Source organism: Mobula hypostoma, chromosome 15 (genome assembly GCF_963921235.1).
Source record: "Mobula hypostoma chromosome 15, sMobHyp1.1, whole genome shotgun sequence".
Classification (NCBI taxonomy): Eukaryota; Metazoa; Chordata; class Chondrichthyes; order Myliobatiformes; family Myliobatidae; genus Mobula; species Mobula hypostoma.
In genome coordinates, this window is record NC_086111.1 from 24047578 (window position 1) to 24074880 (window position 27303).

Genomic DNA, 27303 nt, shown 5'->3' on the forward strand with positions numbered 1-27303 from the left:
GAGCCTGTGTAATACTATGGGGCCGCATTTGAACAGGAATATTGTTACCTTAAAACTACTAAAACTGACAAACAATAAACATGAGAAAGTCTGCAGATGCTGGAAATCCAAAGCAACACATTCAAAATGCTGGAGGAACTCAGCAGGTCAGGCAGCATTTATGGAAATGAATCACAGCCGACACTTTGGGCTGAGACCCTTCTTCAGTAAAGGAAAGGAAGGGAGAAGATGCCAGAATAAAAAGGTGTGGGGGAGAGGAAGGAGGACTAACTAGACGGTGATAGGTGAAGCCAGGTGAGTGGGAAAGCTAAAGGACTAGAGCAGAAGGAATGTAATAAGAGAGGAGAATGGACCATGGGAGAAAGGGAAGAAGGAGGGGCACCAGGGAGTGGTGATAGGCAGGTGAGGAGAGGAGTTAAGAGGCTAGAGTGGGGTATAGAAGAGGGAAGGGAGGAGGGAAAGACGGAATATGAGTTGTTGCCCCTCCACTCTTGAGAGTAGCCTTATCATGGCAATAGAGGAGGCCATGGACTGACCTGCAAAAAGGAAATGGGGAAAGGAAATAAAATGGTTGGCCACGGGGAAATTCCGCGTTTGGTGGATGGAGCGGTGATGCTTGACAAAGTGGTCTCACAATTTACATCAGGTCTCACAAAATGTAGAGGAGACTGCACCGAGAATACCGGATACAATAGACACCCCATCAAATTTGCCCTGAAGAGGTAAGGGAGGAGGTGAATGGGCAGGTGTAGCATTTCTGTCACTTGCAGGGATATGTGCCAGGTGGGAAATTAGTGGGTAGGGACAAGGAAAGCATGAAGGGAGTGATCCCTGCAGGAAAGTGGAGAGTTGGGAAAAGTAAAGATGTGTATGGTGGTATGATGTAGTGAGTAAGACAGTGACATCCTGCAGGGCAGAAGCCACTTGTAAACTGCAAGTCTTGTCGGGAGTGATTCATTGTTTGAAGTAGCAAATGAGAGAGTGACATTATGCAGGGTGGGAGGAACTTGAAAACTGCGGATCTTGTTGGGAGTAAGTTTTATTAGTGCTGATTAAAAGAAAGGAGGTGTAAGTGGATTCAGCAAGAACAGGCTTGAGCAAGCACAGGTGATGGGTCTAAGTAAATTTCTAATAATTTTTTTTCTCTTTCTTTGTCTATTAGTACACAACTAACGCACTGAGAATGGACACAGAATCTTTGTGTGAGATATGGGAACTCTGGGAGACTTCCAGTCTCCCTGATAACTACATCTGCACGAAGTGCGTTGAGCTCCATCTCCTCAGAGAACGTGTTAAGGAACTGGAGCTACAGCTCAATGATCTTCAGATCATGCGGGAGAATGAGGAGGTGATAGATAGGAGCTACAGGGAGGTAGTCACCCCTGAGTTGCAGAAAGCAGGTACCTGGATGACTGTCAAGAGAGAGAAAGAGAATAGGCAGTCAGTGCAGAGTAACCTTGTGGCTGTTCCCCTCAACAATAAGTATACTGCTTTCAATACTGTTGGTGGGGGGCAACCTATCAGGGAGAAAGAGGTTGCTGGCACTGGTTCTGGCTCTGTAGCTCAAAGGGGAAGGGGTGGGGAGAAGAGGTATGCAGTACTGACAGGGGATTGCATAGTTCGAGGAGAAGACAAGAAATTCTGTAGAAGTGAAGAATTTGGCCTCCCAGGTGCCAGGGTCAGGGATGTCTCAGATCTGGTCCACAGCATTCTCAAAGGGGAGGGTGAGCAGCCCGAAGTTGTCGTACGTATTGGCACCAATGACATAGATCAGAAATTGGAGGAGGTCCTGAAAGAATACAAGGCGTTAGGTAGAAAGCTGAAAAGCAGGACCTCCAAGGTAGTAATCTGGATTGGAACCTGTGCCACGTGCCAGTGAGGGTGAGAATAGGATGATTTGGCAGATGACTGTGTGGCTGAGAAGTTCTTGCAGGGGCAGGGTTTCAGATTTCTGTGTCATTGGGATCTCTTCTGGGGAACGTACTGTATGACCTGTACAAAAAGTACAGGCTACACCTGAACCTGAGGGAGGCCAATATCCTTGTGGGGCAGATTTGCTAGAGCTTTTGGGGAGGGTTTAAACCAATTTGGCAATGGGGTGGGAACCGGAATGATGGGGCAGTTGGTATACAAGTAGATGCAGTCTGTAGTGAGACTGGGATGAAGGACAGGCAGATGATAGGGCAAAATTGCAGTCAGTGGGATGAACTGCAGTGTAACATGGGGGCAAAAAGGCAGCATCTCTAGGAAGAGGTGCAGTCGACATTTCAGGCCGAGACCCTTCGTCAGGTCCTGACGAAGGGTCTCGGCCTGAAACGTCGACTGCACCTCTTCCTAGAGATGCTGCCTGGCCTGCTGCGTTCACCAGCAACTATTATGTGTGTTGCTTGAATTTCCAGCATCTGCAGAATTCCTGTTGTTTTTGTAACACAATTCGTGGCTGGCAGCTATGATATTGTGAGCATCACTGAGTTGTGGCTGAAAGAAGATAATATTTAAGAGTTTAACATCCAAGGATACACATTGAATAGAAAGGACAGGCACGTAGGCAGAAGGGGTGGGGTGGTTCTGTTGATAAAAAATGAAATAAAATCATTAGAGATGATATAGGATAGAAGATGTAGGATAATAAACTGCAAAGGTAAAATGACCCTGATGGGAGTTATATACAGGCCTCTGCATAGTAGCCAGGACCATGGGCTATAAATTACAATGAGAGATAGAAAAGGCATGTAAAAGGGCAATATTACAATAATAATGGGGGATTTCAATGTGCAGATAGATTGGGAAAAGTAGATTGGTGCCGAATCACAAGAGAGGAAATATGTAGAATTCCTGTGAGAAGGCTTTTTAGAACAGCTTGTGGTTGAGCTCACCAGGCGAAAGGCAATTCTAGATTGGGTTTTGTGTAATGAATTAGATTTGATTAGGAAGCTTAAGGTAAAGGAACCCTTATGATACAGTGATCATACTATGATAGAGTTCACTGTGCAATTTGAGAGAGAGAAGATAAAGTCAGATGTGTCAGTCTAACAGTGGAGTAAAGGGAGTTACAGAGGCATGAGGGAGGAGCTGGCCAGAATTGATTGGAAGGGGACAACTAGCGGGGATGACGGCAGAACATCAATGGCTGAACTTTCTGGGACAATTCAGAAGGTGCAGGATAGATACATCCCAAAGATGGGAAGATGTTGGAGTCCATTATTAAGACGAGGTTTCAGGGTACTTTGAAGCACGTAATAAAATAGGCCAAAGTCAGCATGGTTTCCTTGAGGGGAGGTTTACCTGACAAATCTGTTGGAACTTTTGAGGACAAAACAGGCAGCATAAACAAAGGAGAGTCAGTGGATGTTGCTTACTTGGATTTTCAGAAGGCCCTTCTCAAGGTGCCACACATGGAGCTGCTAGACAACAGCCCATGGTATTACAGGAAAGATACTAGCATGGATAGAAGATTGGCTGACAGGCAAGGGGCAAAGAGTGGGAATAAAGGGGCCTTTTCTAGTTGGCTGCCAGTGACTTGTGGTGTTTTGCAGAGGTCAGTGTTGGGACTGCTTCTTTTCACATTATACGTCAATGATTTGCATGATGAGATTGATGGCTTTGTGGCCACGTTTGCGGATGATACGAAGATCCGTGGAAGGGAAACTACTGTTAAATTTGCAGGGAGCTTGCAGAAGGAGTTAGACAGACTGGGAGAATGGGCAAAGAGATGGCAGTTGGGATATAATGGAGGGAAGTGTATAGCCATGCACTTTGGTAGAAGGAATAAAGGTGTGGACTATTTTCTAAATGGGGAGAAAATTCAAACATCAGAGGTGCAAAGGGACTTGTGCAAGTTTCCCTCAAGGTTACCTTGCAGGTTGAATTGGTAGTAAGGATGGCATAGGCAATGTTAGTATTAGTTTTGAGAGGACTAGCATATAAGAGCAAGGACGTAATGCTGAGGTTTTATAAGGCATTGGTCAAACTGCACTTGGAGTATTATGAGAAACTTTGCGCCCCTTATCTAAGGAAAGATATGTTGGCACCAGAGAATAATTTCAGGAATTAAAGGGTAAACATATAAGCAGTGTTTGATGGCTGTGGGCCTGTACACACTAGAGTTTAGAAAGGACTGGATAGAGTGGACGTGCAGGGGATGCTTCCAATAGTGGGTGCGTCTAGAACCAGAGGGCACGGCCTGATGGACGTCCATTTGGAACGTAGATGACGGGCAATTTCTTTAGCTGAAGGATAGTGAATTTGTGGAATTCATTGCCACAGGCGGCTGTGGAGGCTAAGTCATTGAGTATATTTAAAGCCGAGGTTGATAGGTTCTTGATTAGTCAAAGCGTCAATGATTACGAGGATAAGGCAGAGGAATAGGGTTGAGAGGAATAATAAATCAGCCATGAAGGATTTGCAGATCAGGCTCGATGGGCCGAATGGCCTAATTCTGCTCCTTTGTTTTTTTTGGTCTTGAGGTTTTATTAGTTAAAATCCCAACAAACACAACTGAAATTCACCTAATTAACTAAAAATCAATACTTAAAAACTACTATATGTAATACTGACCATGGAATGACGAAAGAGTTTCTTTTATGTTTTTTTTAATACGTATACCACATGATTTAGATAGAACTGCTGCCACAGATCTTACCTGGGCTGCTCTACATGTGGCCGTCGAGCTTACATGGAGCTAGATACATTTTGTTAGATTAGCTACTTCTTTGAGTACAATTGAAAAATCTGGACTGCAGAGAAAAGGCAATTCATATCATAAAATCATAGAATTATACAAGGGTCCTTATAACCCACCTTATTTATGCTTAAAATCCACTAATTTCATTTTTCTTCATTAGACCTATATACGTCTATGTGTTTGCTATCCAATTACCCATCCATATATCATTTAAATATTGTAATTGTATCTGTTTCTACCACCTCTTCTGAAGCCTAATCAATATTTTGTACGGCTGCAACACAGCATCCCAACTCTTCCAGTGTTCGAAGCCTGGAGTTCATGCTTTCATCCAGGGTCCTCATTCATCTGGCAGTCCTGGGTTGATACTGAAGATCGAAGCCCAAAGGCTGATTGGAAGTCAGGGTCGATTGGAGGTTTGGACCAAAGCCCGAGGCCACTCGAAGGTCTAGATCGAAGCCTGAAGGTCCAGATGTTGAGGTCCAATGGCCAGGTCACTGAGTCTGTGAATCTCTGTGAGTCCACTGAGGAAGTCGGGGCCCAGTGTCCGTGAACCCACGAGCCCACTGGAAACTGGAGACCGAAGACTACCTGGCATGGGGTCAGAGGTCTGTGTTTGTGTATGGGCTGGGAGGGAAGTAGGAAGGAGGCTTGTTTCGCTGCTGTTGCTTTGTTGTTTGTTGTGTTATGTTCTGGCAAGCATTGCGGGCATGCTATGTTGGTGCCAGAACGTGTGGCGACACTTGCAGGTTGCCCCAGCAATCTTTGGGTGTGTTGGTTTTTAATGCAAACGTCACAGTTCACGGTATGTTTCCATGTCCATGTGATAAAATAAATCTGAATCTGAATCTATAGTATACTCAATGCCCCTGCTTATGAAAACAAGTACATTTGACCTTCCCACTTTAAAAGCACATAGAATAAAAACATGCACACATAATTCCACATCATCAGGGAAGGGGAATACTGTTCAGAAGTAAAACGTATCTGTCCATGAGAATGGGATGAGAAATTAACCACTGTAATATAAAGGAATCTTGTGCCAGTGCATGGTAATATTTGTCTACTGTGCACTTCTCTCCTTGGACGAGCATCCATGTTGTTCTAAGAGCTCTGCAAAACTCTTGGGGATGTTTCTTCCCCCGTTAATGGCACCAACTATTGTCAGGTTGTTATTCATGGCAATTTCTAATCTTATCCTTCTCTTTGGCAGCAGCAATCAGCATCATCCCACACATCGAGTAAAGGTTTGCTCCAGAGTTCCAGCCCTTGTAATACATAAAGCCCACCTTCATCTTTCTATTACAGCTAGTTGAGCTGCCATGGGCAGTTTGCATATTCTTCCCATGAACACATGGGTGCTCTGATTTCCTCCAACACAAAGACATGTAGTTTGGTAAACTAAAAGGCCACTGAAAATTGCCCCTGGTATGTAGGTGAGTGGTAGAATCTGGAGAGAGTTGATGAGAAAATGGGGAGAATAAAGAATTGGATTGGTGTAAATAGGTTATTGATAATTGACATGGGCAGTGGGCTGAGAGGACCGTTTCCAGGCTATATGAAGTGTGTGGGTGAGTGGTAGTTATGACGATGACTACATGAGCTCAGCAATGGGAGTTGCGTCAATGACAAACATAACTCTAGAAAGTTAAGTAAGCAATTCAAATTGACTGTATAAAGGATCATAAGATCATAAGTCATAGGAGCAGAATTAGGCCGTTCAGCTCACAGGGTTTGTTCCACCATTCCATCACGGCTGATTTATTATCCCTCTCAACCCCATTCTCCTGCCAGCTCTCCGTAATCTTTCATGCACCTATTAATCAAAAACCCATCAACCTCTGCTTTAAATATACCCAATGACTTGGCCTCCACCGCCATCTGCGGCAATGAATTCCACAGATTCACAACCCTCTGGCTAAAGAAAGTCTGCTCATCTCTGTTTTAAGGGGATTTCCTTCTATTCTGAGGATGTGCCCTGTGGTCCTAGACTCTCCCACTATATGGAAACATTTTCTCAACATCGACTCCATCTAGGCCTTTCAATAGGTTTCAGTGAGATCCACCACCCGCCCCATTTTTCTAAACTCCAGTGAGTACAAACCCAGAGCTATCAAACATTCCTGATATGTTAACCTTTTCATTCCTGTGATCATTCTCATGAACTTCCTCTAGACCCTCTCCAACGTCACAACATCCTCTCTTAGATAAGGGGCCCAAAACTGCTCAGAACACTCCAACTGAAGTCTGACCAATGCCTCAGCATTTCATCCTTACTTTAATATTCTAGTCCTCTTGAAATGAATGCTAACATTGCAGCTGCCTTCCTTACGACTGACTCAACCCGTAAGTTAATCTTTATCCTGCACTAGGACTCCCAGGACCCTTGGCATTTGTAATGCCATGCTTAAGAACATGTTTTATTGTATTTTTACTGCTATGCTGTTGGGCGTTATATTTGAGCAGTTTTCTGCAAACGCAGTGTGTTCTGTTCGTTAAGCTACATAGACTAGTATTTTGACTTCAGTTGAGATAAGGAGCATTTGCTCAGCCTATGAATGTTGTGTCAGTCATTCGGTGGGGGGGGCGGGGGGTAGGGAATACCCTGTAACATCCGAGAGAGCTGGACGGAATCAGGTTTCTGAAGGACAGTAAGGGGTCTTTTGTTAGGAGGTATGGGGAAAAGCACAAGTGAAGATACTTTGTAAGAAGTGCTTTGTGCAGACAAGTGGTTCAAAGGAGGAAGTGCCAATACTCCTGAGTTAGACAGCTCGTTTGAAATGGTCTTCGAGGGAAATTCAAACTGTGGCTGGTGTCCTTCACACAGAACGTGGATTCAGTGCATCAGTAATCAAAGTGAAGCATCCTGACTACTTCAGAAATGAGGTCCAATATGTACCTACACATTTAGACTGCTTTAGCTGTAATGGGCCCTTTTTCTATTAACTTGTGTTAAAGTTGAAATATCTGTAAATACATTTCCACTTTAAGTTTATGCTGGTGTAGGGTCTGTTATCTCCTGGCAAACGATAACTTTGCATGAGGCATTCACCACAATTTCCATTCCTTCGTTGGAACATTCCAACTTTCCTATTTGGTTGAACTCAAATCATAACAACCCTGGGTGTGTGTTGTTTACTGAAGGTGGCCTTCTCACAATTACCCATGCAAAGCTGAGTCACATGGCCATTAGCCAGAGTTAGCTAATGAGCCAAGGTTGTTACGAGCCACAGTGAGAAGGTTACACGTCTCCGATTTCTGAAGTTGCTCCCTGTTTAGAAAAGAGCCTACATCTTTATTCCTTCTACCAAAGTGCATGACCATACACTTCCCTACACTGTATTCCATCTGCCACTTCTTTGCCCATTCTCCCGATCTGTCTGAATCCTTCTGAAGACTCCCTGCTTCCACAACACTAGCTGCCCCTCCACCATCCACCTATCTCTGTATTGTCCAGAAACCTGCCCACAAAGCCATCCTAAGTATATACTTTACACATATTAGCAATGAACTGGTAGATGAACATACAGGTGAGGCACACTGCAAGTCAGTGCGTCATCCTCTACATCGCTGAGGTGGCAGGACTGCTTTGACAACCACATTCACTCCATCCACAACATGCAGGATTGGCCAACCATTTTAACTCTACTCTCCATTCCCACTTTGACATGTCGGTCCATGGCATCCTCTACTCTCCACAATGAGGCACTCTCAAGTTGGAGAAGCAAAACCTCACATCCCCTTTGGGTAGCCTCAAACCTGATGACATGAACATTGATTTCTCTAACCTGGTAATTTCTCCCTCCACTTCCCCCTTCTCTTTTTTCCCATTCCCCTGTCTGGCTTACCTCTTACCCCTTCCCTTCTCCTCATCTGCCCATTATCACTCTATGGTGCCCTTCCTACTTCTCTTTCTCCCATGGTCCACTCTCCTCTCCTATCAGACTCTTTCTTCATCAGATCTTCACCTTTTCCATTTATCACTTGCCAGCTTGTAATTCTTCCCCTCCCTCACCTTCTTATTCTGGCTTCTATCTCCTTCCTTTTCAGTTTCAATGAAAGGTCTGAACCGTTTATTCCTCTCCCTAGATATTGATTGATCTGCTGAGTTCTTCCAGCATTTTGTGTGTGTTACTTTGGATATCCAGTCAGAGAGTACATTGGGCTGAGAAATGTCTGCAGTTTTGTGTGGAACTCTGTGCCTTTCATAGTACAGGTGACTGGAAATTCAGGTATCCCGTGTGAATGCATCACCCTCAAATGTCTATTTAGGTGCTCACTTAGGTCCTGCAAACCACACACCAGTGCAGGACTCCCAGGAGAACAAACTAACCTACTTATAGTAATGAGGGAGTACTACTAAGTGGAATTACCAGTGTAACCACTAAGGAATTTATTCAAGGCAAGTGTGGACTTGGCAGGTGAGGAAGCAGCAAATGCAAGGACCTGTGGGGCACCAATAAATTTGGGTAATTACTAGATTTCTTCAAATACCTGTACTCTACACCTTGAGGAGTTAGTTATGCAGTTGAAATAATAAATTGGATCTTGGCACCTAAATGATTATTTAGTTTCATGCACAAGAGAATGAACATTTACCTTACTTATTATAACTACTCATACTAAAGATTGAAGGCTGAAGGCAATTGGAAGTCCAGGAGTCTGAGACCGATGGCCAATTAATGGACACCAGAGACAGTAGGCCCAGAGGCCTTTCTTGGAGTTGGAGGTTTGTCCATGTGTGAGGGTGGTGGGAGGGAGGAAAGGGGACTTGCTTTCCTGCTGTTGTTTTGTTGCTTCTTGTGTTCTGTTTTGTCCTGCTAAGCATTGTGGGAATGCTATGTCAGCACTGGAATGTGTGGTGACACTTGTGGGCTGCCCCCAGCATATCCCTAGCTGTGCATCGGTTGTAAATGCAAATGACACATTTCACTATTTGTTTTGATGCACAATTGATAAATAAATCTGAATCTGAATTAGAGCTACAATGAGTTCACTGCTTCCTTTAGATACACTGTTGATTTTTGTGATTCTTGCTATTTCAATGTACGTTATTCATCTTTGGGAAAGTTTCAACAGAAGTTTTCACATCACCAATTTCACAAAAATTCAAAAATAACAAACATTCAAAATACAAATTAGGAATACAGTAAGAAAAAGTCTATGTTTTGTGAAATAGATTGTTGGATCATTGCCCATAGATTGGACTCCAGGAAATAAGTTTTGATCCTGTTTCCTGGTCAAAATTCTTATGTGAACCTAAACTAATTCCAAAAATAGCTGCTATTTATTAAATCATTTACACTCTTTTTGTGGGACTTTGCATGGATCACTTGCTCTGTGTGTGTGTGTGTGTGTGTGTGTGTGTGTGTGTGTGTGTGTGTGTGTGTAGGACAGTGGCACATTATTATATGTAGTAACTGCAATACATAAAGATGATCTAACAAGTGGTAAAGTTTTAAGGAAATAATTAAATGCAACATAAATGCAATTTATTTTCTTTTCTTTCCAAACTGTAGTTAATAAAGAAGGCAGCACATTCATTCAGTGGGGCAGCTTAAATAACGTACTTGCTATACAATGAGTGACCACTTTATCAGATACCTCCTGTACCTAGTAACATGTTCATGGTTTTCTGCTGCTGCAGCTCAACCACTTCAATGTGTTTTGTGTTCAGAGGTGCTCTTCTAAACACCAGTGCTTAACACGTGGATACTTGAGTTGCTGGTGCCTTCCTGTCAGCTTGAACCAGTCTGGCCATTCTGACCTCTCTCAGTAACAAGACATTTTCACCCACAGAACTGCTGCTGCCCACTGCATGTTTGTTATTTTGTTTCTCACACCATTCTGTGTAAACTTTAGGGAGAATTGTGCGTGAAAATCAGCAGTTTCTGAAATACTCAAACCACCCCATCTGGCACCAACAATCATTCCACAATCAAAGACACTTAGATCACATTTCTTCCTCATTTTGATATTTGGTCTGAATAGCAATTGAACCTCAACCATGTCTGCATGCTTTTATGGAAGGACTTGCTGCCACATAATCGGCTGATTAGATATTTGCATAACTGAACAGGTGTCCTGGTGTACCTAATAAAGTGGCCAGTGAGTGTACATTTCCTGCTATGCTTCCTCCTTCTAGGCTCTGACATGACCTAGGAATAATCATCTAATGCGGCTAAATAAGACTATGGTTTTGTAAAGCACTGGAGTGATTATGAAAGACTGTGGTGAGAAACTGCACAGACTTAATTTGGTTCTTTTTACCCCTGCACCGAAGCATAGAAATTTCATGAGCTACGTCTGATGTGACAGCAGCCAGGGAGATGTTTACATCACACTTTGATATGCAAATAAAACACTTTGCATACATTTGCAAAGCAGCTGCAAAGAAAGGAAATCTTTAAATTAATTAATGCCTTGTTCTTATTGGTTTGTAATTAAAGCCTTCACTGCATCAAAGGGGTGTCAAACTTCTGCTTTCGTTTTCCACAACACTCATACATGTGATTTATGGCAGTCAGTCCGTGTCCAAAGGAGTCAACACAAATTAGCTGACGTTGTCCTCCTTGGTGGCCCCTATGATGGCGCACAGTTGCACTGATCAACTATGTCTGAAGATAATACTGATAACAATAATAATTTGGAAGCACAAAAACAAGATTACCTCCATTTTCTCCTCTCATCTCCTTGTGTTTTAACACTTTTATCCAGTATAACTGCATTCATACAAGGAGGCAATTCCTTCAAGTCCGCACCATCATCACACCAAAGGGAAAATTAAAGCAAAAGATTTTGTCCGGTGTCAGTGACCAGGAGATAACAGGTGGGACAACATGGATTTTACTGTTGTCTGCACCTCCTCTGCCATCAGCAACACAGACTCCAAAAACCAGCCTTGTTGTACACAAAAGACAACCTCGTTCCTGTAGTGATAGTAGAGTGACTGAGATACTCACAGGATTCTCTGCTTCATCTGTGGTGTGGTGTACGTTCCACCAGTCTGATGTCCATTCCCAGACATTCCCTACCATATTGAAGAGACCATAAGCATTGGGAGGAAAGGTGGTGACCTGTGAGATGGATGGAAAGGAACACAACGTAAATAGAGGGCCACATCTGGTTCCCAGCCTGGTGTCCACAAACCCCTTGCTTAATGGTATTGATCCATGGCATAAAAAAGATTTGGGAACAGCTGCTCTACACGATAATATTAACTCATTTAACAAAAGGCGTGTCAAAATCTTAAGCAAACACTTAAATGAATATATTTACAATTTTGAATATAAGACAACCACAAGTATCATATCAAAGTATGCTGATCATGGCATGTCATAGTCTTCATTTTATTCCAATCATCAAACAAGCACTATAACATTAAAATTACTTTCTATGTGGTTATAGCAACAATACAAATATTTAATAAGTATGAGAACATTTATCAAGATCTTGTTTAACTCTGCCAGTCAACGTTTTGTAGTTTCTGCCCTCCCACAAGTTGCACTTTTTTTTTGACGTGAATGATGATTATTAACTCTCCTTAGACAGAATATTAAAACTATTGTTTTGTCAGATTACATTGATTAGACATGCTTTGTGCTTTAGAAATTGGAGAAAAGAGTACTGGGAGGGGGGCAATGAATGAGAAAAACCAAAGAGGGGGTGGGACAAGATGGATAAGCAGGAGATAATGAAAGTATAAACTCTTCTCAGGCCATGAAGATGGTGGAGTTTGTCATCGAAATATAGTTAAAATGGACACCTGTACGCAGCTGGAAGCCCAGGAAGAGTTTATGTGTCATATATGTCAGGAAAGTACTAGATCCTTTTTCAATTGTTTAAGTTTGTGATATAAAAAATTCAAAAGTTCAAAGTAAGTTCATTATCAGAGTACATATACAACCTTGGGGCATACTCAATAAATCCACAATAGAATAATAACCATAATAGAATCAATGGAAGACCGCAACAACTGGGCATTCAACCTGTGCGCAAAATACAAAAAAACTGTGCAAATACAAAATGAAAAGAAATAATAAATAAATAAGCAACAAATATCAAGAACATGAGATGAAGAGTCCTTGAAAGTGAGTCCATAGGTTATGGGAATATTCCTGTGATGGGACAAGTGAGGTTGAGTGAAGTTATCCCTTTTGGTTGAAGAACTAGATGGTTGAGGGGTAATAACTCTTTCTGAACCTGGTGGTGTGAGTCCTGAGGCTCTTGTACCTTCTTCCTGATGGGAGCAGTGAGCATGGCCTGAGTGGTGGGGGTCCTGACAATTGATGCTGCTTTCCTGCAACATTGCTCCATGTAGATGTGCTCAATAGTGGCGAGGATAGTGCTGATGGACTGGGCCATATCCACTACTTTTTACAGTATTTTCCACTCAAGGGCATTGGTGTTTCCATACCAGGCTGTGATGTAACCAATCAATATACTCTCTACCACACAACTATAGAAGCTTGACAAAGTTTTAAACATCATGCCAAATCTTTGCAAACTCCAAAGGAAGTAAAGGCACTGCCTTGCTTTTCTCATATTTGCACTTACATGTTGGGCCCAGGACAGGTCCTCAGAAATGGTAACACCTGGACTGAGAGAAGTCTGATTCTGAATTTAAAGTTGCTGACCCGCTCCACCTCTGAGCCCCTGTTGAGGACTGGCTCATGGACCTCTGATTTTTTCCTCCTCCAGAAGTCAATAATCAGCTCCTTGGTCTTGCTGCCATTGAGTGAGAGGTTGTTGTAATAGCACCACTCAGCCAGATTTTCAATCTCCCTCCTATATACTGATTTGTCACCACCTTAGATTCAGCCTATGACAGTAGTGTCATCAGCAAACCTGAATATGGCATTGGAGCTGATTTCAGCCACACAATCATAAGTGTAAAGCGAGTCGAGCAGGAGGCAGAGCACACAGACCAGTGGTGCACCTGTGCTGATGGAGATCGTGGAGATGTTGTTGCCAATCCAAACTGACTGGGGTCCGCAAGTGAGGAAATTGAGGATCCAATTGCACAAGAAGTATTGATACAAAGTTCTTAAAGCTTATTGATTAGTTTTGTGGGGATGATGGTATTGAATGTCGAGCTGTAGTCGATAAAGAGCATCTTGATGTATGCATCTTTGCTGTTAAGATGTTCCTGGGTTGAATGAAGAGGCAATGAAATGGGACTGTTGTGGACCTGTTGTTCTGGTAGGCAAACTGGAGCCGATCCAAGTCGCTTCTCAGGCAGGAGCTGATATGTTTCATCAAAGACCTCTCAAAACACTCCATCACTATGGATTTTAGTTCTAATGCTTGATAGCCATTGAGTCAGGTTACCATGTTTCTCTCAAGTACTGGTAAAAGTGAAGACTGCTTGAAGCGGCTGAGTACCTCAAACTGCTGAAGCGAGAGCCTTAAGATCTCAGTCAACTCTCCAGCCAGTGATCAGCACAGGTCTTTAGTACTTGGCCAGGTACTCCACCTGGGCTGGATGTTTTTCGTATGTGCACTGTCCTGCAGGATGCTCGCATGTCAGCCTCAGAGACTGACATCACTGGATCATCAGCGGCTATGTTTTGACAGTCAAATTGAGCATAGAAGGCATTGAGTTCACCTGGGAGCAAAGCCCCGCCACCACCTATGTTACTTGATGAGTATACAACTAAAAATTCAGAGAGAGTGACACTTACAGGGGCCGTGTTGGCATATCCATCATCTGCTGTGTTCTGGTGAGGGAAGTCTCCTTGCCAGATGTTCATGTAGTGCTGGCCTTTAGGATGCAGCTTGTTCCCCCATGGGAAGAGTCTGTAGAAATGTTAAAGGTTTATCCAATAGTTGGAAACAGATAAACAGTTTGCAGTTTTGCAAACATATAAAGCAAGAATATTTAAGAGACATGATTTACTTTCTCTCTCACATATATTCAACTTCCTAGGCTCATGTTACTGGTGTTGGATCAGGGTGAGGAACTGTTATTTTTCTCATAGTGTAACTTTCCTACCTTTGCTTGTATTTTTATATAATCACCAATATATATCCAATTTTTCAATGAATTTTCCATGATTACTGTACAATTGCTTCTGTATTTTTTCTAGAAGTATCTTGGTTTTCTGTACCAAATGTCACACCACTTGGATCTGGGTATTTTATAGGTTAACTGTTATTACTGGAATTTTTGTTATCTTGAGTCAGAATATTAGACAACCATGACTGCTTTATCGTTTATCTTTGTTTTCTCAGCTGCTTTTCCTTGTTTGTTTTCTGCTCTTTAACACTTAATAAAACAATCATATGCAATAAGTTTTATACTTCATTCTTAACTTCCAAAGAACCTTGGGATTTCAAAAGTATCAGGATCCAACACTGGAGAATATTATGAGATGGAATCAGTGGTAAACTAAAAAGAACACTTGCTATATTTACCAAAGAAAGCCAATGCTGCATGACTCTGTAACTCAAAAAGATTGTTAAGTGATATATATCTATTAGCAGAATAGCTAATATCACAAGCACAATATTCTTACTTACTAGGCTTTGTCTTATGATGAAAAGATTCCTTGATTTCAAGTATCCAGTAAATACTAATAGCTTGAGATGCAAACATTTGCCCTACAACTCCTGTCCCACAATCTTCAATTCAGATTCTCATAAAAGCAAGACACATTGCGATTCCCCGTTTTAAACATAGAAAACTTGCTTTCTTCTTACTTTACCACAATGGTTCACTGTTGGCAGTATCATTACTGAAGCATATTCAACTGCATTTTCTTTTAAAACCAGACTAAATGAAAATATGTATATTGCAATCAGTTAAGTTTTCTGATTAAAAAATCTAACACATACATGACAGGTTCTCAGGAAATGTACCTATTGGATGAATGAAGATGAAGAATATAATTTGGGTTAGTGGTGTATATGGTGATATATTTAAATTGGAAGTTGATAGGTTCTTGATTAGTACGAGGATCAAAAGTTATAGAATGTTCAAAGTTTAAAGTAAGTTTTTTTAACGAAGAAGAGATAAGTCATGATATACAATCCTGAGATTCATTTTCTTGCAGGCATACATGGTAACTCAACGAAACATAATAGAATCAATGAAAGACTTCACTCAACAGGACGAACAAACAACCAATGTGCAAAAGACAACAAAAAATGTAAATACAAAGGAAAAAAAACAAGAAATATCGAGAACATGAGATGAAGAGTCCTTGAAAAGTGAGTGCATAGGTTTTGGAAACAGTTCAATGATGGGGCAAGTGAAGTTATGCCCTCTAATTCAACAAGGGTAATTCATTGAGGGGTAAGAGCTGGTGGTGGTGCCTTCCTCTTGATGGCAGTGGCGAGAACTGAGCATGACCTGAGTGGTGGAGTTCCTTGATGAGGGTGCTGTTCTTTTGCAACAACACTCCATGAAGATGGACTGAGTGATGGGGAGGGCTTTACCTGTGATGAACTGGGCTGTATCTGCTACTTTTTGTAGGCTTTTCCATTCAAGGGCATTGGTGTTCTATAACAGGCCATGATGCAACTAGTCAGTACATTTTCCATCACATGTCTATTGAAGACCGGAATCAGGAGAAGAAGGCAGGAGAATAGTGTTGAGAAGGATAATAAATCAGCCGTGATCGAATGGTGGAGCAGACACGATGGGCTGAATAGCTTAATCCTGCGCATATGTCTTTTGGTCTTATAGATCTGTGTGTTTGTGCGTGAGAGTATATATGTTTACGTGCGTGAGTGTATGCGTGCACGTGCTTATTTGTACATGTGAATATAAAGAGCAGCCTTTTACACAAGTGTACGTGTGTGCACGTGCATGAGATAAGGAGAGAGAGAGGACAGTCAAGGGTAACAAGAGTAAGCAGCTCTTCACTGAACCAATTTAACTTCTTTACCTTCACTGCCTCCAACCCAATCTCACTCATCTCTGCACCAAAGACCCTCAAACCCTTCCAGTCTCCCTGATCAAAGTCTTTGAACAGCTCTCTGATTTATACTGTCGCCCCCCCCCCTTTCCCCAATCTTCTTTCTGGCTCCTCCATAATGATGGCAGTCCCTCTCAAATTGGCTGCTACATTGCAGAAATGGGTATAAAAATAAAATGAACTCAAAAGCCTCTGCTGCTTAGTTGCTAAATTATCCAACCAAAATATAACAGGCAGCATTCACTTTTATGTAGTGCGCTTCAGAATCCCAAGATAATATTATTGTTCATGATTGCTGACTGTGCATTTTGGCCATTACCTGTCTCTCATAGGCAATGCTATTATTGTGTGGCAGAAAATAAAATAGCAGCTCTGTATTTACAAATTAATAATAACTGCAGCTGGAGCCTGGGTAAATGGGGGTGTGTAGAAAATATGCCATGGTACTTTCCACCTTCAGTTTACTGGTTTAAAATATGAAACAGGATGGAGAGAGAGAGTGCTTTTATAATATTCTCATTCGCCTTTTTTATAAAACATTTCAATAGAAGTACTTAACTAAAATTCTCTCTTTAGTTTAGCATTGCATTTCACTCTGCCTCAATTTTATTGTCAGAAAGTGGTTGCCAAATATATTAACACACACACAAAATCCTGGAGGAATCAGCAGGTCAGGCAGCTTCTTTGGAGAGGAATACGATGAGACCACTCTCAGGTTGGAGGAGCAACACTTCATATTCCGTCTGGGTAGTCTCCAACCCGATAGTATCAACATTGATTTCTCTCATTTCCAGTAATTTTAACCCCCCTCCCCCTCTCTTTTTTTTCATTCACCATTGTAACTCCCCTCTTACTCCTTCTCTTCTCCTCACTTGCCTATCACTTTCCTCTGTTGCCCCTCCTCTTTCCCCTTCTCCCATGGTCTACTCTCCTCTTCTATCAGATTCCTTCCTCTTCAGCCCTTTACCATCTCCCCCATCACCTCCCAGCTTCTCACTTCATTCCCTCCTCCTGACCCCTCACCTGGCTTCACCTATCACCTGCCAACTCGTATTTCTTCCCCTCCCCCCCCCCACCTTCTTATTCTGGCTTCTTTCCCCTTCCTTTCCATTCCTGATGAAGTGTCTCTGACCGAATTGTAAACTCTTTATTCCTCTCCATATATACTGTCTGACCTGCTGAGTTCCTCCAGCATCTTGTGCGTGCTGCTCTGGATTTCCAGCATCTGCAGAATCTCTTGTGTTTGTGGCAAACTTATTTTAAACTTTGCATCTTACAGTATGAAATCATGTGAAATCATTGTGCTTCTGTCATTCTTTTCTGCCCTACAGATTTACTGTCAAAACGTACTGCAGGAAAACCAGCAGGAATAATATTTGCTCTGTGTGTCAAATGAACACTGAGGAACGTAAATAAGTAAGTCTCCTCAGAATAGCTACAGTAATTAGCAGGAATGGGTAGTACTCTGTCAAAGACTTGTACAGCACTATAAATACAACTACTTTAGGAGGTACTCTTCAAACTGATGTATATTATATGCATACGCATGCACATGGCGATTAAAGGAAATGGTTTGCCTGTTTTAGTGTGAGTGTGTGTGTGCATGCACGTGTGCGCTGTACAGGCCTTAGGTGAGGCGATTGAAATAACTTAAAATACACCATGGTCTCTGAGCCTAAGTTATCTACATTAACCAATGTCCATTTCCGACATTGATATGATGGTCTCCCTTTCTGTTATAAACTTCCAGACAATGGTACTTCATGACATTTAGGATGACTTAAATATGCATTCCACACCAGGAGTGAAGAACAAGCCAGTTTCAGTACTTCAGAAACTGACCACAGATGAGCCCTTTGGTCAACTGTGCACAATGTTTGAGGAAGTGAGAACTCTTTAGCACATGCAACGAGATGTGAAGGATACGGCATCATCAGTAGCCTGGTGGGGAGCAGTCTGATCTGTGAGTCAGGAAACTGAAAGTTCCTAGTGATACTTCATAAGACCAGAAGACCATAAGATATAGGTGCAGAACTTGGCCATTCGGCCCCTTAAGTCTGCTCCACTATTCCATCATGGCAGACTTATTATCCCTCTCAACCCCACTCTCTTGCCTGCACCCCATAACATTTGATGCCATTCTGATAAAGAACCTATCAACCCCCACTTTGAATGACTTGGCTTGCAAAGCTGTCTGTGCAATGAATTCCACAGATTCACCACCTCTGGTTAAAGAGTACGACCGCTTTGATGGGAAAAACCCCCACTTTCATATTATGTAAACTGTAGAATTTGGGAGGAAATATCATTTGGTTTAACAAGGAGAAAAGAGGGAATTGAATACTTGGGCATTTCTGTCATCCATGACTGTGTGCATTTATTGGGTGTATTTAAGGCAGAGATAGATAGGTTCTTGATTAGCCAGGGCATCAAAGGGTATGGGGAGTGGGGATGACTGGAGGAATTGGATCAGCCCATGATCGAATGGCGGAGCAGACTCGATGGGCCGAATGGCCTACTTCTGCTCCTGTATCTTATGGTCTTATGAAGTTAGACTGTACTAATAATGACAACGGTGTGCCGCATGCATTGTGTAAAACAGTAACATTTTGCACATCACCGTATTCTGACTACAGCCAAGTCATTAGTTACACACTGGATCATGGGATGTATTCAAACAGACGGTGCAACGAGAGGAAACGGGAGGTGCCAAATAATGGAAAACAGTGTTTATTCAATCATACTTGTTCACAAGGTAGTAACACTTGTTTGGATAGCACATAGAATATGTATGATTTATGTTTATGTTTATCCATCATACTGCTGCCCCGTCAAGCTTTGGCCAGATGACATATGTGTGAAATTTAGTCATATGCCATTTCCCATCTGCTTGGATTACTGCTTCAAGCCTTAATGCGGACTTAACCAGAAGTGCAGTGTTCATCCCCTGATACTACATAACATACAGTGAAGTGAACTGTCCTGTACGATTGAAATGCTTATCCAGGATATGACAATATTTTTATAATTAAAAAAGGAAGATACATAATTTTCTAATGAGCTAAAAGATGGATAAATTTTAAGCGCCTGATGAAATGTATCCCAGACGGCTTCAGGATTGCTTGGACCCTGACAGACTTTTAGATATTCACTGGCCGCAGCTGAAGTACCAGATGAATGAAGGACAGCAAATGTGATACCCTTATTCAATAGGAGGATGTGCCAGAAAATTACAGGCTTCTGATCTTCACGTTATTTGTAGGGAGGTTACTGAAAGAAAATCTGAGGAACAGCATTTATCTGCACTTGGAAAGACAGACAGTAATCAAAGATACTCAGCATACTTTATTAAGGGGAGTTCTTGGATATGCAATTTGATTGAATTTTTTGAAGAGGTAACAAAATGTAATAATGAGGGCATTTATTATAGTCTACTTGGACTTCACTAAGGCCTTTGACAAGATTCCACATGGGAGACTGGTTCAAAATGTCAGAACTTGTGACGGTCAAAATTGGCTTGGCAATAGAAAGCAGACAGTGAAATTGGAGGGTTTGATATTTAATTGGAAGCTACTGATGAGTGTGGTGCCACAAAGAATGTTAAACCCTTGCTGTTTGTTCTATATTTTAACAATTCTTTAATATGATTAGTATGTTTGCAGGTGACACATTAACCAGTTGTGATGTTGCTTGGGAGGATAGTTGTAGGGTACAGCATAAGAATGGACAAAGAAGTGGCCGATGGAATACAGTGTTGCGAAGTGTATGGTCGTGCACTTTGGTCGAAGAAATTAAAGGATGACTATTTTCTAAATGGAGAGGAAATACAAAAATCTGAGGCGCAAAGGGGCTTGGGAGTCCTTGTGCAGGATTCCCTAAAGGTTAATTTGCAGGTTGAGTCTGTGGTGAGGAAGCAAATGCAACGTTAGCATTCATTTCAAGAGGACTAGAATATAAAAGCAAGGATGTAATGTTAAGACCTTATAAAGCACTGGTGAGACCTCACTTGGAGTATTGTGAGCAGGTTTGGGCCCCTTATCTTAGAAAGGATATGCTGAAAATGGAGAGGGTTCAAAGGAGGTTCATGAAAATGATTCCAGGATTGAATGGCTTGTCACAGGAGTGGTGTTTGATGGCTCTGGGCCTATATTCATTAGAATTCAGAAGAATGAGGGGTGGCCTCATTGAAACCTATTGAATGGTGAAAGGCCTTGATAGAGTGGATGTGAAGTGGATCTCACCATAGGAAACAGTGAGTCCAAGACCAGATGACACAGCCTCAGAATAAAACAGACTCCTTTTAGAAAGGAGATAAGAGGAATTCCTATACCCAGAGACTGGTGAATCTGTGGAATTCTTTGCCACAGGCAGCTGTGGAGGCCAAATCTTTATGTATATTTAAGGCACAGATTGATAGATTCTTGATCAGTCAGGGCATGAAGGGATATGGGGAGAAGGCAGGAGATTGGGGCTAGAGGGAAATTGGATCAGCCATGAAATGATGGAGCAGACCCGATGAGCCAATTCTGCTCCTAGTTCTTATGGTCTTACTACTGATCAGTTGGTAAAATGGGTAAAGCAATGGCAGGTGGAATTTATTCCTAAATGAATGAAAGGTAATGCATTTGGGAAGACTACTACAGGAGGACACACTTAATGAATAGTGTGGTTTTAGGGAGTATTGAGGAGCAGAGAGACCTCATTGCTCAAAATGTGCCAGCACTGGTATATAAGGTGATGAAGATAGAGTTTGGAATGCTTGTCTTGATTATCTGGGCCATAGGATATGAGCAGCACGATGCTGGAACAACATTTTAAGATATTGATGAAGCCACATCTGGAGTATTGTGTACAGTTGTGGTTCTCACATTTTCAGAAGATATGATTGCAAAGGAGAGGGTGCAAAGGGGAGATTCACCAGTATGTTGACTGTGTTGGAGCGTTTCAGTTATGAGAACGGGTAAGCTTGAAGTGGAGGAGGGGAACCTGCTGCACAAAATTATGAAGGGCAGAGAGTCCACAACATTTTCCTGGAGCAGAGCTATCTAAAAGTTGAGGACTCAGACTCATGGTAAGTAGTAAGAGACTGGAGGGGACCTGAGGAAGAACCTTTTCACCCAAAGGGTGCTGGAATCTGAAAAGCAGGTGGACACAGGCACTCTCACAATGTTTCAGAAGTTTCTAGATGGATCGTCAGTGTGTGTACAGCTATGTAGTAAGTGCCAATAAATAGAATTAGTACAAATTAGTACTTGATGGTTATCATGAGCATGGAGGCCTATTTCTCTGCTTTATGACTATGACACAGAGTTGATATGGTGTTTTTTATATGGAAAATGCCAATCATGGCATTATCAGACCAACTCAACTGGACCAGACAGTGTGCAGATGCTCGATTCCCATCTCCCCAAGCAAGCCCAGTATTCCTAGTTAACCTATCATCAGAGATTCCCTGGATGTTAGAAGGCATCCAGGAAGGACACTTTGAAAGAGCGACAAAAACAAATGCAAGCATCATGAAGTGAAAGAGACAAAAATATATCAATGTCATTGAACATTACATCACAGTACAGGCCCTTCGATCCACAATGTTGTGCCGACATATTAATCTACACCATGATCTGCCTCCACCACAACCCCTGGCACTGAGTTCCACGTACCCAACACATCTGTGTAAAAAACGTGCTTCTGACTTCTCTCCTAACACCTTAAAGTTATGCCCCCTTCTATTAGCGATTTCTACCCTGAGAAAAAGTCTCTGGCTGTTTGCTCTATCTATATCTCTTATCATCTTGTACATCTCTTATCGAATCACCTTTCATCTCCTTTCCTCCAAAAAGGAAAGCCCTATTTCCCTCAACCCATCCTCGTAGGACATCCACAATACACTGGAGGAACGCAGCAGGTCAGGCAGCATCCGTGGAAACCATGAGTCGACGTTTCAGGCCAGAACCCTTCATCAGAGGGAAGGGGCAGAAGCCCTATAGAGAAAGTAGGACATGCTTTCTGATCCAGGTATCATCCTGGTAGATCTTCTCTGCACCCTCTCTAAAGCTTCCACATCCTTCCTATATAAGGAGGTGGCCAGAACCGAACACAATGTGGACTAGCTAGAGTTTTATAGAGCTGCAACAATACCTTGCGGCTCTTGAACTTAATCCCCTGACTAATGAAGGTCAACACACTATACACCTTTTTAAACATCCTATCATCTTGTGTTGCAACTTCAAGGGGTCCATGGATGTGAACCGCAAGATCCTACTCCACACTGTCAGGGATGCTACCATTAACCCTTTCTCTGCCTTCTATTTTGACCTTCCAAAGTAAATCACTTCATACTTTTCTGGATTAAACTTCATCTGTAACTGCTCAGTCCAGCTCTGCATCTTGTCAATGTCCCGTTGAAACCCACAACAATCTTCTACACTATCCACAACACTGCCAACCTTTGTTTCATCTACAAACATACTATTCCCCCCCCCACTCAATCCAAGTCATTTATAAAAATCACGAAGAGCAGGGGTCCCATCCTAGAACAGATACCTGTGGATTACCACTGGTGACTGATCTCCAGGAAGAACATGCTTCATCTACTACCACCCTCTGCCTCCCAGTGGAAAAGACAATTCTGAATCTTTGCAGCCTAGTTTCCTTGAACCCCATGCTTCCTGACTTTCTGAATCAGCCTACCACGGGGAACCTTGTCAGGTACCTTACTGAAATTCTTATACACCACATCCACAGCTCTACTTTCATCGATATGTTTTGTCACTTCCTCGAAGAATTCAATCAGGCTCATGAGGCACGAGCTGACCCTTACAAAGCCATGTTGACCGTTCCTAATCAGACTATGCTTTAGTGACTCCATTATCTTCTGCTGCTTTGTAGAGATATGTTCTGTCCTCAAAGCTGAAAAGACAGAGAGGTGATAGGAAAGGAAAATAAATCCCTGTCACCACAACCTCTACTGAAGCCAGTGTCACTAGTATTAAGGTAAAGACACCACTCTGCCGGGTCAGAAATTGTGCATGGACGTCAATGACCATGCACCTTCTGAGGGCATCCACGTGTTTCCAGGATTTTAGTTTTTTTTTTAATCCCAACATTTTTTATGCCATGGACCCCTACCATTAACCCAGGTTGGGAACCCCTGGTCCAAAGAATCCCAGGCTCTGGTTTGTCCCAAAGAAGGGCCTCGGCCTGTAACGTTGACTATTCACTCTTTTCCACAGATGCTGCCTGACCTGCTGAGTTCCTCCAGCATTTTGTGTGCATTGCTTTGGATTCCCAGCATCTACAGATTTTCTCATGTTGCTGGTTTGTCATTCACTTGTTACTGACTATGCAAAATTCAACTTGGAACAATCTTATTACAATACTGCAGTGGTCAAAAGGTTTTCTACACCCAAGGCATGCTCTTCCCTACTGAGGGAATTAACAGGGAAAGAAAATTAAATAAAGAGGTACCAAATGCATTTTGAAAACACAGCAGAAAAGTGGAGAAAGTTGATCTGGTGTGCTGCCTTGATCAAAAAACCTCATGAAATTTTAGCATTCCAAGCTGACACATTCCATATGCCAATGTGGTATATCACCCACTTAATTGCAGCCAGTCAGTGATAGGATTCTTCATTATGGGATGCCACAGCAGGGAATTGCCTTGTAAAACTAATTCAGTTAAAATAACAAAAATGGTCTCAGAGCAGAAAGCTGAAGTTTACATTTTCACTGTTAATAAGTTTGCAATTATAACAAATCTGGTTTAATGCCTCTGACTCTCACTTAACACTTTACTGTCTGCCTCGGAAGTTTATATCAGTGAGTCAGAAGGCATAAGCTTGCAGCTGAAAATAGTTAGACAAAGTGTGATGAGAAAGCTAAGATTTATTACAAAAGATAAAAAAGAGAAAGATTTGAGAAAAATTGGCAATTGAAGAAACAAGCATGGCAAACTGAATGAATTCTTCCGCTTCTTTATTTTAAAAAGCATTTCTACTCCCTAATTCTGTTAGCTCCTTCATTTGTACTCCACTTAATCTACAGTTCTAATCCCTTGTGCACCTCTGATTTTAACTGGCTGTAGTTCTCACAGCGTTATGGTTGTAAGCATTGAAATTGCCTCTTTAAAATCTACATTTTGATCTAATTTATTTGTCCCAATATCTCCTTGTGTGGTTCAGTGTCAATTCTATTTTTCAGCTCAGTTCCCGTGAACTGTCTTGGGATGTTTGTACAGTTAGAGATGCTGCAAAACTGAGAAGAATAAACACAAGAGATTCTGCAGATGTTCTACATCTTAAGTAACATGTGCAAAATGCTGGAGGAACTCAGCAAGTCAGGCCATATCTATGGAGGGAAATAAGCAGGCAAAGTTTTGGGCCAAGACCCTTCATCAGGACTGGGAAGGAAGGGGGAAGATGCCAGAATAAGAAGGCGGGGGGGGGGGCAGGGGAAGGAGTATGAGCTGGCAGATGATAGGTGAAACCAAGTAAGGGGGAAGGTGGATGGGTTGGAGAGGGGTGGTTGAAGTGAGGAGATGAGTGGTTGAAGTGAGGAGAGGAATGGTTGAAGTGAGGAGAGGAGTGGTTGAAGTGAGAAGCTAGGTGGTGATAGGTAGAAAAGGCAAAAGGAAAAAGAAGAAATAACCTGATAAGTGAGGGCAGTTTCAATGGTGGTGGAAAAGGAACCCTGTTCTTTGAAAAAAAGGACATTTCAAATGTTCTAGAATCAAAAGCCTCAGCCTGAGGAAAGAAACACGAGAAAGTGAAAGTGATTGAGAAAGTGTTGCTCGTCCACCCTGAGGTTGGCCTCATCTTGGCACAAGAGGAGGCCATGGACCAATATATCGGAACAGGAATGGAAATGGGAAATAAAATGTTTGGCCACCAGGAAGTTCCACTTTTGGCAGATGGAGCGGAGGGGCTCAACAAAGCAATCCCCCAATTTATGATGGATCTCACCAATGTAGTGGAGGCCACAGCGGGAGCACTGGACACAATAGATGACCCAGCACACTCACAGGTGAAGTGTTACCTCGCCTGGATGGATTGTTTGGAGTGGTGAATGGAGATGAGGGAGGAGGTGAATGGGCGGGTGTAGCATTTTGGCTGTTTGCAGAGGGAAAGAAAAGAGAGAGAGAGAAAAAAGGAGGATAATAATAATATTCTTACCACATCCCTTATTTATTTATTTGTTTGTTTGTTTGTTTGTTTATTTATTAATTATTGGTTTTTTCCTCATTTTTTTCTCTTACTCTCTTTTTTCTCCCTCTGTCCCTCTCACTATAACTCCTTGCCTGCTCTCCATCTTCCTCTGGGCTCCCCTCCCCCTTTCTTTTTCCCTAGGCCTCCCGTCCCATGATCCTCTCCCTTCTCCAGCCTTGTACCCCTTTTGCCAATCAACTTTCCAGCTCTTGGCTCCATCCCTCCCCCTCCTGTCTTCTTTTATCATTTCGGATCTCCCCTCCTCCCACTTTCAAATCTCTTACTATCTCTTCTTTCAGTTAGTCCTGACGAAGGGTCTCAGCCCGAAATGTCGACTGCACCTCTTCCAATAGATGCTGCCTGGCCTGCTGCGTTCCACCAGCATTTTGTGTGTGTTGCTTGAATTTCCAGCATCTGCAGATTTCCTAATGTTTGAGGTTTATAAAATATATTGGTTAACAGTCTAGCTCCAGAGATGGAGATGGGGAGATCAAGAAAGGGGAGGGAGGTGTCAGAAATAGACCAAGTGAATTTAAGGGCAGGGTGGAAGTTAGAGGCAAAGCTGATGAAATTGACGAGCTCAGCATGGGTGCATGAAGCAGCACCAATGCAGTCATCAGTGTCGTGGAAGAAGATTTGGGAAGCATTCCCGGGGAAGTCTTAGAACATGGGCTGCTCTACATAGCAACAAAAAGGCAAGCATATCTGGGGCTCAATTGGGTGCCCATGGCTACCCCTCAAGTCTGGAGAAAATGGGAGGAGCAGAAGGAAAAATTGTTGAAGGTGAGGGACAGAAGAGGGTGGTGGTGGATGGTAAAGGGTTGGTTCTTTTGTTGAGAAAGAAGTGGAGAGCTTCATGGCCTTCTTGATGGGGGGGCGGGGCTGTTAGAAGTATATGGGGAGTGAACATCCATGGTGAAAATGAGGCAGTCATTGCCAGAGAATTAAGAACAGAATTGGCAGAGAAGGAGGAACTGAGAGAAGAGAATGTTATCAGAACAGATCAGGGCAGGGGGTGGGGGGGAGAGGGGGTCAGTTGAATGGGAGGAATACTTGAAAGCAGGTAAGGAGATATATGGGATAGGAAATGGTATTTAAGAGACAAAAAATGACACACTGACATATAGGCATTAATCAAGGAAGAGACAATAAAATGGCTGATCTCTGATGCAAAGACACTGCAATTATGAGATATTGATGGGAAGAAGAGCAATACAAAATTGTATGGAGAAATCAAGCACAGAATACACACGTTAAGATAAAGTCCCAGGCAAATTCAACAAATACTGAAACAAGGAAAGGGGCAAATAAAGGCCCTGTTGAGATTGTGACTCAGACTTAGTTGTTTGTTTTAAGTTGGTAGGAATGATTTTAGGGCTCAAGAGGGAATTTTAGGGTTTAGGGATAAGGATATGGAGGAGTAAGAGGTCAGGCCTCCTAGAAAATTCCCTAAATGAGACCAAGGAGCACCAAAGCATTTAAAAAATATATCATC

General features: G+C 42.3%; 1 protein-coding gene across 2 annotated transcripts in view; it reads right to left on the bottom strand.

Annotated features, from left to right (window-relative positions):
- Nucleotides 1-27303, bottom strand: part of sumf1 (sulfatase modifying factor 1) — a 187381-nt gene that overhangs the window by 66855 nt on the left and 93223 nt on the right. For both annotated transcript variants that reach the window (XM_063067863.1, XM_063067864.1), the window contains exons 6-7: nucleotides 14368-14482; nucleotides 11647-11760 (exon numbers count right to left, since the gene is read on the bottom strand). In XM_063067863.1, coding sequence (XP_062923933.1) covers nucleotides 11647-11760; nucleotides 14368-14482 — 229 coding nt within the window. The remainder of the gene's footprint in view (nucleotides 1-11646; nucleotides 11761-14367; nucleotides 14483-27303) is intronic.